This window comes from Equus quagga, chromosome 1, assembly GCF_021613505.1.
Source record: "Equus quagga isolate Etosha38 chromosome 1, UCLA_HA_Equagga_1.0, whole genome shotgun sequence".
Classification (NCBI taxonomy): domain Eukaryota; kingdom Metazoa; phylum Chordata; class Mammalia; order Perissodactyla; family Equidae; genus Equus; species Equus quagga.
This window is the reverse complement of record NC_060267.1, coordinates 141,058,717-141,074,085: the sequence shown is the minus strand read 5'-3', so window position 1 is coordinate 141,074,085 and position 15,369 is coordinate 141,058,717. Positions and strand designations below refer to the sequence as shown.

General features: G+C 34.4%; 1 protein-coding gene across 1 annotated transcript in view; it reads left to right on the top strand.

The window, feature by feature from the left end:
• The window catches only part of TOPAZ1 (testis and ovary specific TOPAZ 1), an 81,434-nt gene extending 66,564 nt beyond the window's left edge, over positions 1–14,870 (top strand). Inside the window, exons 17-20 of the mRNA XM_046653698.1 lie at positions 4,320–4,484; positions 5,794–5,997; positions 11,160–11,343; positions 14,580–14,870. Of these exons, the coding sequence (XP_046509654.1) occupies positions 4,320–4,484; positions 5,794–5,997; positions 11,160–11,343; positions 14,580–14,799 (773 nt within the window). The 3' untranslated portion in view covers positions 14,800–14,870. The remainder of the gene's footprint in view (positions 1–4,319; positions 4,485–5,793; positions 5,998–11,159; positions 11,344–14,579) is intronic.
• Positions 14,871–15,369: the final 499 nt, after the last annotated feature.

The following is a 15,369-nucleotide window of genomic DNA, read 5'->3' as shown; positions in this document are numbered from 1 at the left end:
ACAAAGTCCATATTTGTAAGCCCTACACCAGTACTATTACTTCTCTAGTCTTTCCCTAAATGGACTTTATAAAATTGCAACTAAAGCCGAACCACAAACCACACAAACAGATCTGGGTCTAAGCTGATCTGCCACCTGAGCAAAATGGTGATTCTGACCTTCTTTTCCTAAATCTAAGACAGTGGTTCTCAAACTTGACCATCAGCATACTCTGGAAGGCTTGTTAAAACACTCATTGGTTGGCCCACCCCTAGATTTTCTGATCATTAAGTCTGAGATGGGTCCTGAGAATCGGCATTTCTCACAAGTTCTCAGATGTTGCTAATTATGTTGCTGGTCTGGGGCCCTCAGTTTGAAGACCACTGCCCCACAGCAATGACTTCTCACACCTCACCTATGTCCCTAAGCCACACTTCCTCAAGTCACTCCCCTAGTTTGTTAACCACTGCTATAAGCATTACCGTTTTTATTATGGATTATTTATGGATTTTCTTCATTTAACTGTCTTGGCACCTTCCAAGGAAGAAAATGGCTGGAGGGGTTTTTTTTAAATTTTTTTTCTAGTTTTAAGATATAATTAACATACAGCATTGTATAAGTTTAAAATACACAGCATAATGACTTCACATATATATTGTAAAATTAGTGCGACAGTAAGTTTAGTTAACATCCATCATCTTGTATAAAATACAAAAAAAAGAAAAATGTTTTTTCCCTTGTGATGAGAATTCTAGGATCCACTCTCTTAACAACTTTCAGATGTACCATCCAGCAGTGTTAACTATAGTCACCATGCTGTACATTGCATCCCCAGTACTTATTTATCTTACAACTGGCAGTTTGTACCTTTTGACCACCACCATCCAATTCCCCCACCCTCAGATCTCACCTCTGCTAACCACAAATCTGATCTCTTTTTCTATGAGTTTGGTTGTTTTTTTTTTTAATTCCACATAGAAGTGAGATCATACAGTATTTGTCTTTCTCTGTCTGACTTATTTCACTTAGTATAATGCTCACAGGGTCCATCCATGTTGTCACAGGTTGGAGTATTTGAAAGCATGCATGTGTGGATGTGTTTTGTTCTGTTTTTTTTTTTAGAAAAGTGTTAACTTTTTTGTAGTAGGAAATTTAACGTGAAGTTAGCTCGAATATCTGGACCAGTGACTGACACTACAGTACTAATATAAGCATATAAACAATTTTAATATTTAAGAAAAACTGTATTATCTTCATTTTTAATCAGTGGATGGCTCTCCTCAGCACAGTGTTGTGTTAGGCTAGGTCATCTTCAGCCTGTTTTAATACCAGTTTCACTTATATTTACTTATCTAGGCATGGCCACTCTTTAGGTCATTAATATCTCTTTTCCAAATAATTTTCAGCAAATATGAGCACTGGTCTTTTTCACTGATGAGATATTGGATTTTTGTTAATTTATTCTCTGTACTTTTCTGTTTAGATTGCATTTTTAATAGTGATCATTTATGTTTTTTAGAAAAAAATTATTTTAAAAGTAAATCAACAATTTAGCCTTATCCTAAGCAATAGTATCTGTGAAATCACAGGTTTGATGTGGTTTTTATATTTAATATGATCTTTATATTTTTATATTTTTATAATACACAAATTATTAAATTTATGATGTAACATCTAAAATGAGTTCAGGTACCATCAATGATGTATATATCACACTTAGGAAATATTGCACTGTAAATTATGCCCCTTTATAACAGTTTTACATATTACAGATATTAGTCCTTGATCTGTTGGGTATTTGCATATTTTTTCTCAGTTTTTCATTTTCCTTTAACTTAGGATTTTTTCCCATTTTTATTTTCTTCTTTTGCCCAACTGACATTTCTTTCTATTTAACATAAACTCTTTTGTAAATCTTTAGTAATTTTTGTTTTTATCATGCTATAGGTAGTTCTTAGCTATCTCAAAATTACATAATCACCCATTTGTTCAAGTTTTCAGATTCATTGTTGTTTTTAAATTTTGATGTGAGGTGGCAGCCTGATTTTATTTATTTCCCCCAAATGTTGTCCCAACTCATCCTTTACTCACTTATTTGAAATGCCACTTTTATCATATGTTAGAACCTTGTATCTGCTTGGGTCTGCTTCTGTACTTGTCTTCTCTCCCACGGATCTCTGATTCTGTCCTAGCACCATACCATTTTAGTTAATGTAACTTTAGAATATGTGATAATATGTATCCCTTTAGGCAAGACCACCGTCACTCTTCCTTTCCAGACTATTTTTGCTATTCTCAAGTGTTTATTCTTTTGGATAAATTTTAGAATTATTGAGTCAGGTTTAATGCAGTTCTGTAAGAAATTTGATTGAGATTATATTGTACATATTACAGGGAGAACAGATATCTTTAGAAATTCCTCCCTCACGCTATTCACTGTGGTAATGGATAGTTATTTGATGGTGTCACTGACTAGCCTGGAGATTCATTGCACACTGTCTTAATAGTCTTTATATTCTCAGTGCCTACATTCAAAATCTTGCCTGAGTAATGACTGAATATGCATATGTTGGAAGGTAAGTGTATAAAGAATGGCTATTACAGAAAATTTGCTTGCCTTTTGACTCAGATTTTTAGGCAAATGGAAAATATTCCCCAACTGTGAACAGGGAAAAATATGAGGATTAATACAATAAGAACTTTTATTGCCATAAAACTAGTATTAAGTACACTAGTAAACTGGTTTTTATTCCTAAGAATTTAATTCTCATGAGAGTTCGTATAAAATTTTCATGAAAATATTTATGTTGATAGAATTGTGAACTGATTGGATTAGTTAAAAGCTATTAATCTCAAATGACTTCCCAATTATCAGTTTCAGTTAGCTTTGGTACATAAAATAACCAGCTTAAATTTTTTAATGTAGCTACACAGTTTGGTAAGATTTCAAAATGAATCTCCTAAAATAGCATATTTTCTTTCAAAACATACAACCGTTGTTCTACTTTAACAGTAAGGAATGAATACTAAAGAACGATGCAAGTTTTATGAGAAGGGCTGCATAGTCTACTTTTTTATAAGTGTGGTATATCCACCAGATAGATGATTAACAAAAAATAATAGAACTTATTTGATCAAAGTAAAATTCACTTTAAAAGGAATGGTGATTGAGAAGTTTTACTTTTTGTGGAAATTATGTTTAACAGATGATTTATGCAGTCTTTCAAGATATTAAGTTCATTTCAATTTCTCTATATAGCAAAATTTAAGCAATTCAGGAGTAAATTAATGAATATAATCTGTCTAAATGAGTTAATATTCGTAAAGTACTAATATTTGTAAAATATTGCTTAGCACCTAGTATAAATCAATTCAGTCAATCAATCAGGCTCTAGTAATGTAAAAACAAGCTCCTGTTTTAAAGTTATGTACTGGATAGTTAAGGCTTTATTTTGGCACTGTGTGTACTTGAATTATCAAATATTTTCTTTAATGCTTTTTGTATTCACTGTGCTGAGAAGGCCACAAAAGAAAAAAATGACATGACTCCTGCACTTAGTCCAGTTGAAAAAGAACACGGAAATGATTTGAGTGTTTTATATAGCAGTGTTTCATTATGTGTCTCATTGTGTATGATGATTAAGGGAAGAAGGTAAATGATAAAACGTTGACATTTGTCACATTTTAGCACCTCAGTGTTCTGTACTACAGTCTCCTATTGTTTTTCTCAGTGTGAAAATCAGGGCAAAAAATTAAGGAACTTCAGCATTATAGGTAATATTCTCCCTTTTTTAAGCCGTGTGTTGGGTACATAGAGTTCATTTTATTTTATGCTTTTATAACTTACATATGTTGTATATTCTTCTGTACATATCAAATATTTTATAATAAAAAATGTTTTTAAAATAGGTAGAAATTGGGAGGAAAAGCTGCTTTGCAAGAATACCAAAACAAATTAAATTATGTATTCTTTATTATAAAATTGAACTTGTCCACACAAATATTTTACATTATAACAAATATACATAATAATTGAACATTCTTGTCATATAAAGAGGAACATTAACTTCAGAATTAAGTGACTGGTTAATACACTTAGAAAAATGAATTAATTTAAAAAATAGGTGTAATAAAGTGGTCATTAGTTTGCATCTTCTTAGGATGATGATCATCACTATATAAGTTTCTAATAAATTTGAGCCATGGTTATCTTTTCTGAGTACACATATCTAAGTTTTGCCACTTTCCAAAACATATTTAAAAACGTTAGTTGTAATTATACTGTTAAGTGTAATTTTCATATTGTAAATAAAGTATTAGTACTTTTTTCTTTTTGGAAGAGTCAGAATGGATAATCAATACACCACTGTGGCCTTGTGATAGACTGGATGTACTCAATCGACATAATCTGCTCTGTACAATTGCACATGAAATCTTAGCCAAGAGCCTTTACAGACAGACATTTGAAGTTTTGCAAAATCTACCAGGTTTTCAAAATTCTCAAGGTATGTTTTTTAAAAGTCTAGCTTAATTATCTGTGTTGCCCATCTGGTATTTAACTGTTAATAAGACACAGTTCGCCACCTGTTTTAGTTGAGCGTTATATTCAGCATGTTTTTGTAATGAAGTTATTTTCTGTAAAATGTGTCTCTGCAAATTGAATTTGCTTCCCTGATGGTTTAAAAAAATCCAGAGATGCTTATCTTTTAGGTTGTTCGTCAGCAGTTCCTAACAGAAGCATTTTCATCATTTCCCTTTCCCTACCTCTGTCGTCAGCAAATAATATAAGTGCCCCAGCAAGCTTCATATCTTAAGGGAAGTCATTGCATTGGAACAATGAAGAATACTTTTTCTTTTATCAATTAAGTATATAACTTAGTTTCCATTACCTTGGAGCATACAATAAACATGGAATAAATGGAGGAAATTAAGCAGATGACAAGTTCAAAGAAAGAGCATTCTAATGTGGGCAATGGTAGGGAGTGCTCTGAATGCTAAAGCTCAAGTCGTATATGGACAGGAAGAGGGAATCTGTGTTAAGGAAACATGAACAAAGGCTTTAGGTCAGAAATGAGCTGAGTAGTGGGTTCAGAGTGATGGGTCAACATTTAATGATAACGTTAACCTAAGGGCCTCCCCTCAGTGCTTTATCAATCATGGTGTTTTAGAAAAGTTTCTCTGGAGGTAATGTTTGTGGAAGAGACTAAAGGAAAAGAGATTAATTTCCTGGTAAGGCCTGGACCACTAAAATATTTAAAGTGATAAAATATCACTAACGTGATAAAAACCTGAGTCTAAATCCTAGATCAAACTGACTGAATATAGGAAATAAAAGACTTGGGAATGTCCAAGGTGACTTCACTTTCTTCTAAGTGAAGAATAGAAATACCCAGTAAAGGATTTTTTTCTTTAACTTTGAGAGCGAATATTTATGAGGGGATGATTTATAATTGGTCATGGGACATACAAGTCTGAGGTCTTAACTGTAGCTAGAATGCAAACAACTGTGCAGTCATTCCTCTGAGACGCTGAGATGTAGTCACCTGTGGGGATCATAGAGGTGTTAATGCAACCTCTGAAATCATTATCAAGCTTCCTTTCATACTCTTCATTACAAAGTAAATCAACTGTTTTGCTTTTGCTGAATGCCTTTTTGTTTGTTACTTAGAGAATATGTAAGATAATTGCATTTTAGTGACTGACTCCTGTAGAGGGTAGGAAAGTGCAAAGGGGAGCAGAGGGAACAGGAAAGTAGTAAGAGAAGTTTGAGAGACTAAGATCAATTTCATTATCTAAATTATTTTTTCTTTTCAGAAACCGTGGAGGTCTCACAGTATAGCCTTCTTTTTAATAAACTTCTAGATGCCTGTATAGAAAGCAACAGTCTTGGTATGTCATCCTCTGTAGCAGAATTCATGATTTCAAAGAGCATCCCCATTGATTTTTCCTTTCTTAGAAGATTGATTACGTCTTTAGGAAGGAGTTGTTTATGGCTCAAAGCCAGAGCCCACTACAAAAGTAAGTTACATTTTAAAATTTTAAATTTGATATTTTACGTTTGACTTTGATTTTCTAACCCTAAATTGTTATATAATATTTACGACCAGGCGTTTAACTATCTAAAAAGAGCAGTTGATATACATTCAAAGATAGTGGTATAAACAGATTTGTGCTCTTTTGAAACCTTATTTCTCTTGTTTCTAATTACTATATCTTTATTTCTTGGTACATAAGCATGTCTACTGGAGGGTGCACAAAGGATATAAAAACAGAATTTGAACCAGTTTGGCATATCTTATAAATATCTAAGAGTACAACAATTGGGTATAATGACGTTTAAGGACTATTTACATATTTTATTTATCCCTGCTATATGCCTGATCTTTATAACTTAGAATATTTTGTAGCAGGCTACAGAGGAAGTACAGAGGCTGCCGTCACAGTGAACATGATACATAACTGTTTTCACATGGCTCCTGGTAATAGACCTTTGTAATCTGTTTACAGCTGTTTCTCTCTAACCAGTGAGTCTGGAAAATTAATGCTTTCTTTTGCCCCAACCACCTCGCAGTTTTTTTAATTAGAAAGTAATTCTGTATAGAATCCAGAGCTAGAAAACAATTCTTTTCTGTCTTCCTGCAGTAATTTGTCTTAAATTTCTATTTCTACCACTATCATATATGTAACAAATATTTGAATGCCTACTGTCTGTCACCACTGAGCCAGATGAGTCAAACATCCCAGCCACCCCAACCAACACGAAAAACTCTCTAAACGTGGAAGTGTTTTTCACATTACCAGCTGTGATCAGTTTAGCAGGTGGAAACTTTTTTTACCCCAATGAAATGGGAAAGAAAATATTAACGTGCATTACAAATAGTTAAGTATTATTTGATAAAATTATTTCAATTACATATACATATATGTGTACTGGGTCATTACGTAAAATTATTTCTTATTGTAGGTTACAATTAAAAGAAGTTTTGAAAGAATTTTTTTTAAAAAGGATGATCAGAAATTTAGAGGAAAGGTAGAATTATTTGTTCATAACACCTCATTTCAATTTTGTGGTTATGTTTCAACTCCTTATACTATTTCCCTGCTAGAAATCCATACACAAAGTATATATGTACTATTTGCTATAACTTCTTGATTTTAGTGTATAGAATCAATGTTACTGGAGTTGTTTTTCAAAGAACTGTGCAATTTGAGGAAAATGCCATCAGAACGTGTTTGTACGCCACAGGAACAAAGTACAAACTTGGAAACATTTAAATTAGATTTCTATGAATCTTTCTACTTTTTAGTTGGAAATAAAATTTTATATTAAAGCAACTAAACTTAATCATTTATTTTAAAAATTATTAACACCTGTATTGATACATAATTCAAATACCACACAGTTCATCCATTTAACATGTACAATTCAGTGGTTTCAGTATATTTACAAAGTTGTGCAACCATCACCACAATCAATTTAGAACATTTTCATCATACCAAAAAGAAACCCCATACCTAGTAGCAGTCACTCCCCATCCCCCCACGTTCTTCCAGCCCTCATAATAATTTCTTTTTAGAGATTTTTTTAGCAGTGTGTTAAAGTAATTAATGCCTAGGTACAATTCAGTACCTTTCTTATTAGCACTTTCCCTCTTATCTAAACACGTCTATGCCTAATTTCATACACAGTGAAACTTCTGGGACTTAGGCAAGTGAAGTGTTATGGTAAAGAGTATTTTCGGGTTTTTTTAAATGTACCTGAATTATCAAATGAAATGAGTTATTTTTTTTTTTTTTTTTTTATTAATGTTATGATGGATTACAAGCTTGTGAGATTTCAGTTGTACATTTTTGTTAGTCATGTTGTGGGTACACCACTTCCCCCTCCGTACCCTCCCCCCACCCCCCCTTTTCCCTGGTAACCACCGATCAGATCTCCTTCTCAATATACTAATTTCCACCTATGAGTGGAGTCATATAGAGTTCGTCTTTCTCTGTCTGACTTATTTCGCTTAACATAATGCCCTCGAGGTCCATCCACATTGTTGTGAATGGGCCAATTTCGTCTTTTTTTATGGCTGAGTAGTATTCCATTGTGTATATATACCACATCTTCTTTATCCAATCATCAGTTTCTGGGCATGTAGGCTGGTTCCACGTCTTGGCTATTGTAAATAATGCTGCGATGAACATAGGGGTGCAACGGACTCTTGAGATATCTGATATCAGGTTCTTAGGATAGATACCCAGTAATGGGATGGCTGGGTCATAGGGTATTTCTATTTTTAACTTTTTGAGAAATCTCCATACTGTTTTCCATAGTGGCTGTACCAGTTTGCATTCCCACCAACAGTGTATGAGGGTTCCTTTTTCTCCACAACCTCTCCAACATTTGTCGTTCTTGGTTTTGGATGTTTTTGCCAATCTAACGGGGGTAAGGTGATATCTTAGTGTAGTTTTGATTTGCATGAAATGAGTTATTTATAGTCACTGATCAGTCTTCAAAACATCTCATTTTCTGACAATGTTGACATTGAAAATATCATTGGAACTCTCTTTAGATTTATCTTCACACAAAATTAACACTTGCTAGAAAAGCGTTTTAATGCCTTATAATCACCTCTAGTAGTACTTGATTCCGGGCTTGCAGCTAATTTTTCATCAAGGCACTGGTTAAGGCTGTGCTGCCAATGCCTTTGTTTTGCTTTTGTAAAAGATATTTTTTACAGTTTCATTGAGATAATTTCACATACCATAAAATTCACCCATTTAAAGTGAACAGTGCATTAGTTTTCATTATATTCACAGAGTTGCACAGCCATCACCACAATTTAAATTATGGAACATCTTCAGCACTTCCAGAAAGAGATACCCTAAACATATTAGCATTCATTCCCTACTCCCTGGATGTCTTGCCTGACCCAGCTCCAGCAACAACTAATCTACTCTCTGTTTCTATGGATTTGCCTGTCCTGGGCATTTCACATAAATGGAATCATTCAATATGTAATTTTTTGTGACTGGCCTCTTACACTTAGCATAATGTTTTCAGGGTTCATCCAGTTGTAGCATGTAACAGTACTTTATTCCTTTTTATTGCTGAATAATATTCCATTATATGGAATTTGTTTATCCATCCATCAGCTGATGGACATTTGAGTTGTTTCCACTTTCTGGCTATTATGAGTATCACTGCTGAAAATATTCACATACAAGTTTTTGTGTGAACATGTATTTTCTTTTCTCTTGGGAGCAGAATTGCTGGCTCATATGGTAAATCTGTATTTACCATTTTGAGGAACTGCCAGTCTGTCTTCCAAAGAAGCTGCACCATTTTATATTTATATTCCTACCAGCCATGTATGGGATCTCTAATTTCTTCCCATCCTCACCAACACTTGTTACTATGTTTTTTTTATTTTAGCCTTCCTATTACATGTAAAGTGATACCTCATTGTGGTTTTGATTTGCCTGCTCCTAATGATGTTGAGCATCTTTTCATATGCTTATTCATCATTGTATATCTTCGGTGGAAAAAATCCTTTAGCCGTTTGTTTTCTTTGCATATTTTTAACTGGTTTTTTTAATTTGTGACTTGTAAGAGTGTGTGTGTGCATATATATATACACTCATATGTACATATACACATAATATACATATACATACATATACACTCTGGATACAAGTCCCGTGTCAGATATATGATTTCAAATATTTTTTTCCCATTCTGTGAGTTGTTGCTCACTTTCTTGATGGTTTTGCTTTGCTTTTGTTCCCAAACTAATGAGAAGGAAATTGTCCAGGGACAGTAAAGTGGCCTTCCTGATGCTCGTGATTTTCTCTCTCTAGTCCTAAAAATACAACTTTTCTCTCAGAGCTGAAAAGTCAGGAAGGGAAATGTTATTTCCTTGTTATTAGTGTGTCTTTTCATTACTTTCCACCCATAAAACCAAATGGGAGTATTTTTATTTTCAGGTTTAATTTTAGGAGGAAAAAGTAATGTTAGTAAATTTCTATTCAATTTCTTATTTTTTGTTTTCCTCTTCTGGTCAGAAAAGTAAAACAAGAATGCATGTAAATTGTACCTACCAATAGCTAGGAAAGTGAATAAGGATAGTTGGTTAGTCCTGGAAGTGACCTAGGGAGGTGGGACTACTTAGTGGTTAAGAATCCGAAATCTGGAGTGAGAGGTCCAGGGTGCTTACCCAAAGCCCCTCATCTATAATGTGGGAGTCATTGTACCTAATTTCAAAGGTAGTAAATTTCAGGTCCCAAGCACAGGTACCTGGCTCGTAGTAGATCCTCAAAGATTAGCCATCGTCATCCACATTAGAAAGATTTCTTGAAGAAACCTAACAAAACATTTTAAACACATTTTACATACAGATTTAAATTGATTTCAGTAAAATATAGCAATATAATATTGCCTGTGTACAATTTGGATGTCCTAGGACTTAAGGGGATTTCCCTATTTATCACTTGTAATGAACACCTAAACAGTTTAAAAGTTAAATCTTTTCTTTTGAAAAGTAAAAATCTTAGAACATGAATTGGTGAGTATAGCTACAACACACTGAGCACCTACACAATGGAAATATTTGTTATTCTTTTTTATATCTAGTGCTTAGCTGAATGCCAGACATATAGTAGGAATTGTAAATATTTATTGCACAAACTACAAATAAATGCACTCAAATATACTATAACAACTATGTGATACAAAGTAAAATCCTCAAATTATAATTTCTGTTTTCTTTTCTATGTTTTGGATTCATAATTCAACATAGGCAATAATTATAAATATATGTAGTTGCTTTTAGACAAGATCCCATTAAAACAAAACCCAAGTAGCTATTCTGTTTTTTAGTTATTCTGAAATTACAGTGTGTTGACTATGGCTTGAACTAAATGGGCAGTTGCCAAGATAATGCCTTAGAAGTCATTTTTCAGAGTTTGTAAAATATATTTCTCACTTTATAGTTAATGTTTCAAAAGCATTTTACAAAGAATAATTTCAACTGTACTAGGATAACCTCACTACCATTTAATTTGCATAATAAATCTTCTAATGTGAAGAATTCTTCTGTAATATAAGTAATTATCACCTGTGGATATTTTGGACATCTAGGTTTTCACCTATTGCAGTTTTAGTAAAGTTTCACCTCTTATTTGATTTTCAGGTGCTCTTTCATTGGGTTGCTACCGACCATTGGAGGGAAATTTATACCGAAAACTTCTACTGATTCCTTCTTATTTCTCTGAGATTGAAATGCTTTTAGCTATTGAAATCTTCCTGGTATCTAATGCTAGTAGTATTCAGGGTCCTGGAACTTCTACACAGATGCTGCAGATAGTTTTGAAAAGGTAGGTTGATACAACTTCTAACTGCATCCTGAAAGCAGATCATGGCACCCTACACCTGCCGTAGGACATAACTATTTTATATTTTTATATCTGTTTATATATATGTTCTTATGCATTTATATTTATATCTCATGTATGTGTGTATTTAAAAACTTTGGTAACATTTAAATTGAGAAAGGATTTGACCTGTTGGAGACTTAAAACCAAACAAGTTAGTAGCATTCAGTAAAAACTCTAATAACTTCAAAGATGCTGTTGGATGTTCAAGGAGATGGATCCTCTTTAGGTATCAATCTGTTTTGTGTACTGATAGTTTTTAGATAGGTACCTAAAAGTTATTTATCTTTTTGGTCAACACAAAAGATCTAAGAACCAGGTCTAAAAGAGAAATATGTGATAGTTTATTAGGTTCAGTCAAGAATCCTATTGAAAATAAAGCCATCAGCCTAGTTTCTATATTTTAAAATGTTATAAATGCATAAATATTATAATGTAGCTGTTAGACCAGAGTGGCATCCCTTCAGATAATTTTGTTCAAAATCCCAGAATGCAGGCTTATACCACTCCAATTTCTTGTCAGCCTCATCCAGGAAACTTGTAATATAAGAATCCCATGGGACTCCCATTTTAAAGTTTCTTGACAAAAATTTTGCTTCAGTTTACTGGTGTTACAAACCAGATCCTCAGACTGAATATTCTGTCAGTTATCTATTACTGTGTATAAATTATCCCAAAACTTAGTGGCTTAAAACAGCAAATATTATTTTAGTTTCTGTGGGTCAGGAATTTGGGGGTATCTTAGCAGGATGGTTCTGGCTCAGGTCTCTCACTTTGTTGGAGTCAGAATGTGGTCAGGAGCTGGATTCACCTACCTGATCGGGACTGGAGGATCCGTTTCCTAGGTGGCTCACTCACATGCCTGTTGGCAGGAAGCCTCAGTTCCTCACCACATGGGCCTTTCCATAGGTTTCCTTGAGTGTCTTCATGACATGACAGGTAACTTCTCCAAGTGAGTGATCCAAGAGAGAAAAACCAAGGAGGAAGCTACAGTGCCTTTTATGACCTTTATCAAGAACTGTGAAAGCTGAGATTTTACCCTATTTGCAGACTACAAGTCAGCCTGCCACAGTCTCATGGATCCAAGCAAGACTCCTGGGTGGGAGACAGATGACTTAATTACTTATGGTACGGCAAGCAGCATGACTATCTGCCTATTTGTATCTCTTCCTCTTGCTTCCAAGTCCCACAGATGGGCCCAGATGGACACCTGCACATGCAGTGGGTTCTGTTACAAGAGGAATCCTGAATCCAAATCTTTTTTTCTTTTTGAGGAAGATTAGCCCTGAGCTAACCACTGCCAGTCCTTTTTGCCGAGGAAGACTGGCCCTGAGCTAACATCCATGCCCATCTTCCTCTTACTTTATACATGGGACACCTACCACAGCATGGCATGCCAAGTGGTGCCATGTCCACACCCGGGATCCAAACTGGCGAACCCCGGGCCACTGAGAGGCGGAACGTGCACACTTAACCGCTGACCACCGGGCCGACCCCACCCAAATCTCTGATAATGGCTAATAAGCACGCCTGCCCCTTTGCTGCGGGAAACACTATCTCCATCTTGTAAGGCTGTAAGCAAACCCCTTTAGTCTAGAAGGAGAAACTATCTTTGTGTTCCACGTTCACTATATAAACATCTTGAAATCCAGAAAAAGGGGTTCAGTGTCTCAGCTCTCAAAACTTCCAGAAATGCAAGAGACCCATGGAGAACTATCATCTAACAACCTAGTGTCCAAAGTCACACACTGTCATTTCTGCTTTATTCTATTTGTGATAAATGAGTCATTTAATCTAGCCCATACTTAAGGCAAGGAGAATTAGGAAATAATCTTAGGTCCACCTTGTTTTTTAAACCCACTAAAATTACCCTTTTTTGTTATAGCTCAGTTCTTTTCTGAGGGCTTCCTTATTTACCACTGTGCACTACAGTAGCATGAGGCATTTGGGCTCCCCATCATCCTAATGAGGGTCTGGTTTTCTCAGTTTTCCATGCTCCACACATAAGCAGCCTCTTTATTCATTGTTGAATTTGGGGGGTATTTGTGACCCCAGTGCATAACTGGTGACGTGCCTAGATCTTTGATTTTGTCCAAGCCAATATTATTTTCTCTATTATCATCAGACTGAGCCCTGCCTTGTTACATTAACCTCTATGAGAGAGAATTCTACTCATCTTTAGAGTTTCAAAAACTGCACATAGTTAACATATGCCCAGTCTACCAGATTCCAGGCACCAATTCCCTAAGCCAGAATGTACTAGAAGGTGCCTGACCAATCTTTCCTCTCTGTGACCACTGGTTCCTGTTCCAAGTGGAAGTCCTCACTCCTACCACTCTGTGGACCCAACAGTGGTGTTAATGCAGGTAGGCTCATTCTTGGGCCCTGCTGCTGGACCATACAGGTGCCAAGAGTAGGACGCAGTGAACACAAATGAAAAGTGATGCTTAATATAACAGCCACATTTCTATTTTAAATACTTCCCACTCCCTATCCCATAGGAAAAACGGCCATGAGGTATGAATTTTGTACATTGGAAACTAGTACAAAAATTGTTAGAAAAGTAAACTGTAGCACTTAGTGAAGTACCTTATATCAGGACTGAAGAAAATAACGGGAAATTTAGTAAAGGCATATAGCTACAATTTCCATTACCAGATATTAGCTACATGTTAAATATATGCTTATAATTAAAAATATCCAATATCAAAGTAAAACATGTGAATGTTAGTAACTCCAAACTTCACTAAATTCAGTATTCTTTAATGCATTATAATGAATAATTACACAGTTATTAACTTTGAAAATACAAAGATAGAGGTTATTAACTGTGTTCTAGATCAGTGTTTTTCAGACTGTGATTCATAGTCCATTTGTGTGGTGAAATCAGTTTAGGGGTTACAATCACATTATTAAAAAATGAAAGAGAAAATAGAGTACATTTCATAAGGGTTAGTCTAGTTTTGTGAAACTTTTATTTCAGTTTTTATTTGAGAGTGTATACTGGTCACAATATGAAATGTCTGTGTGTCATGGTCAAAAAAGTTTGCAAGCCACTGTTAGAAGAATATAGTAAAAAGACTTTGACGCTTAGGACCAATAAATGTAAATGAGTGTCTTTTGAAGAAACTATATAGCTTCTTTTCAGTTTCTGACTTTGTGAGGTGTTCACTTTGTAGATGTGAAGAAAACAAATCTCGGAGCAAGGATGATTATCAAGCTGCAGTAGAAAGATTAATTATGGCTGCTCGTATATCAGATCCAAAGCTTTTCATTAAGCATATGACCGTCAATGTTAATAAGGAACAGGTTTACAGTTTGGAACAGTGTTCTGCCCTGAAATGGTTGAAAGAGAATATGAAGTGGGCTGGAAAGGTTTGGCTTTTCAGTAACCATTAGTTCATTAATAAAGGATTATTTTTAAGTTCAAGTAATCATTGTTGAAAATAAAAGGCAATAAAAATAAAGACAGTTTTCACTATACTCAGCTTTTGTCCTTTACTGATTTATGGTAAATAGTTTTCAAACACTCTTTCAAGAAAATTTTGATTGATGTATACAATTTATACTGGTTTTACTCACACTGAAAAGTCATTTTTCAAATTACTTTTTACTTCTCTTTAATTTAGGTAACCCTAAGTATTAGTAAATCCCTATGTATTCTGAAATCCAAACAATGAAAAATGACAAACCGAATATTGTGCAGCATTTAAGAGGGAGACATAAAAGGGAAAATATGCAAGCAGGTAACTGGAGTTTTCAGAAAAACCTTTAGTGGTATGAAATAGGTTTAGTGGATACTCAGTCCAGTCTCTATTCTACATCTGTAATCTGGAATAGTAAAATAATATTGAAAAATGACTCAAACACTAAAGTTGCAGAGTACCTTCTGAGTTATACCAAAAAAATTTAAATTACCCTCTGAATAGTTTTCCTTTAGTGTATTTTAGAATACAGTATGTATTTTGA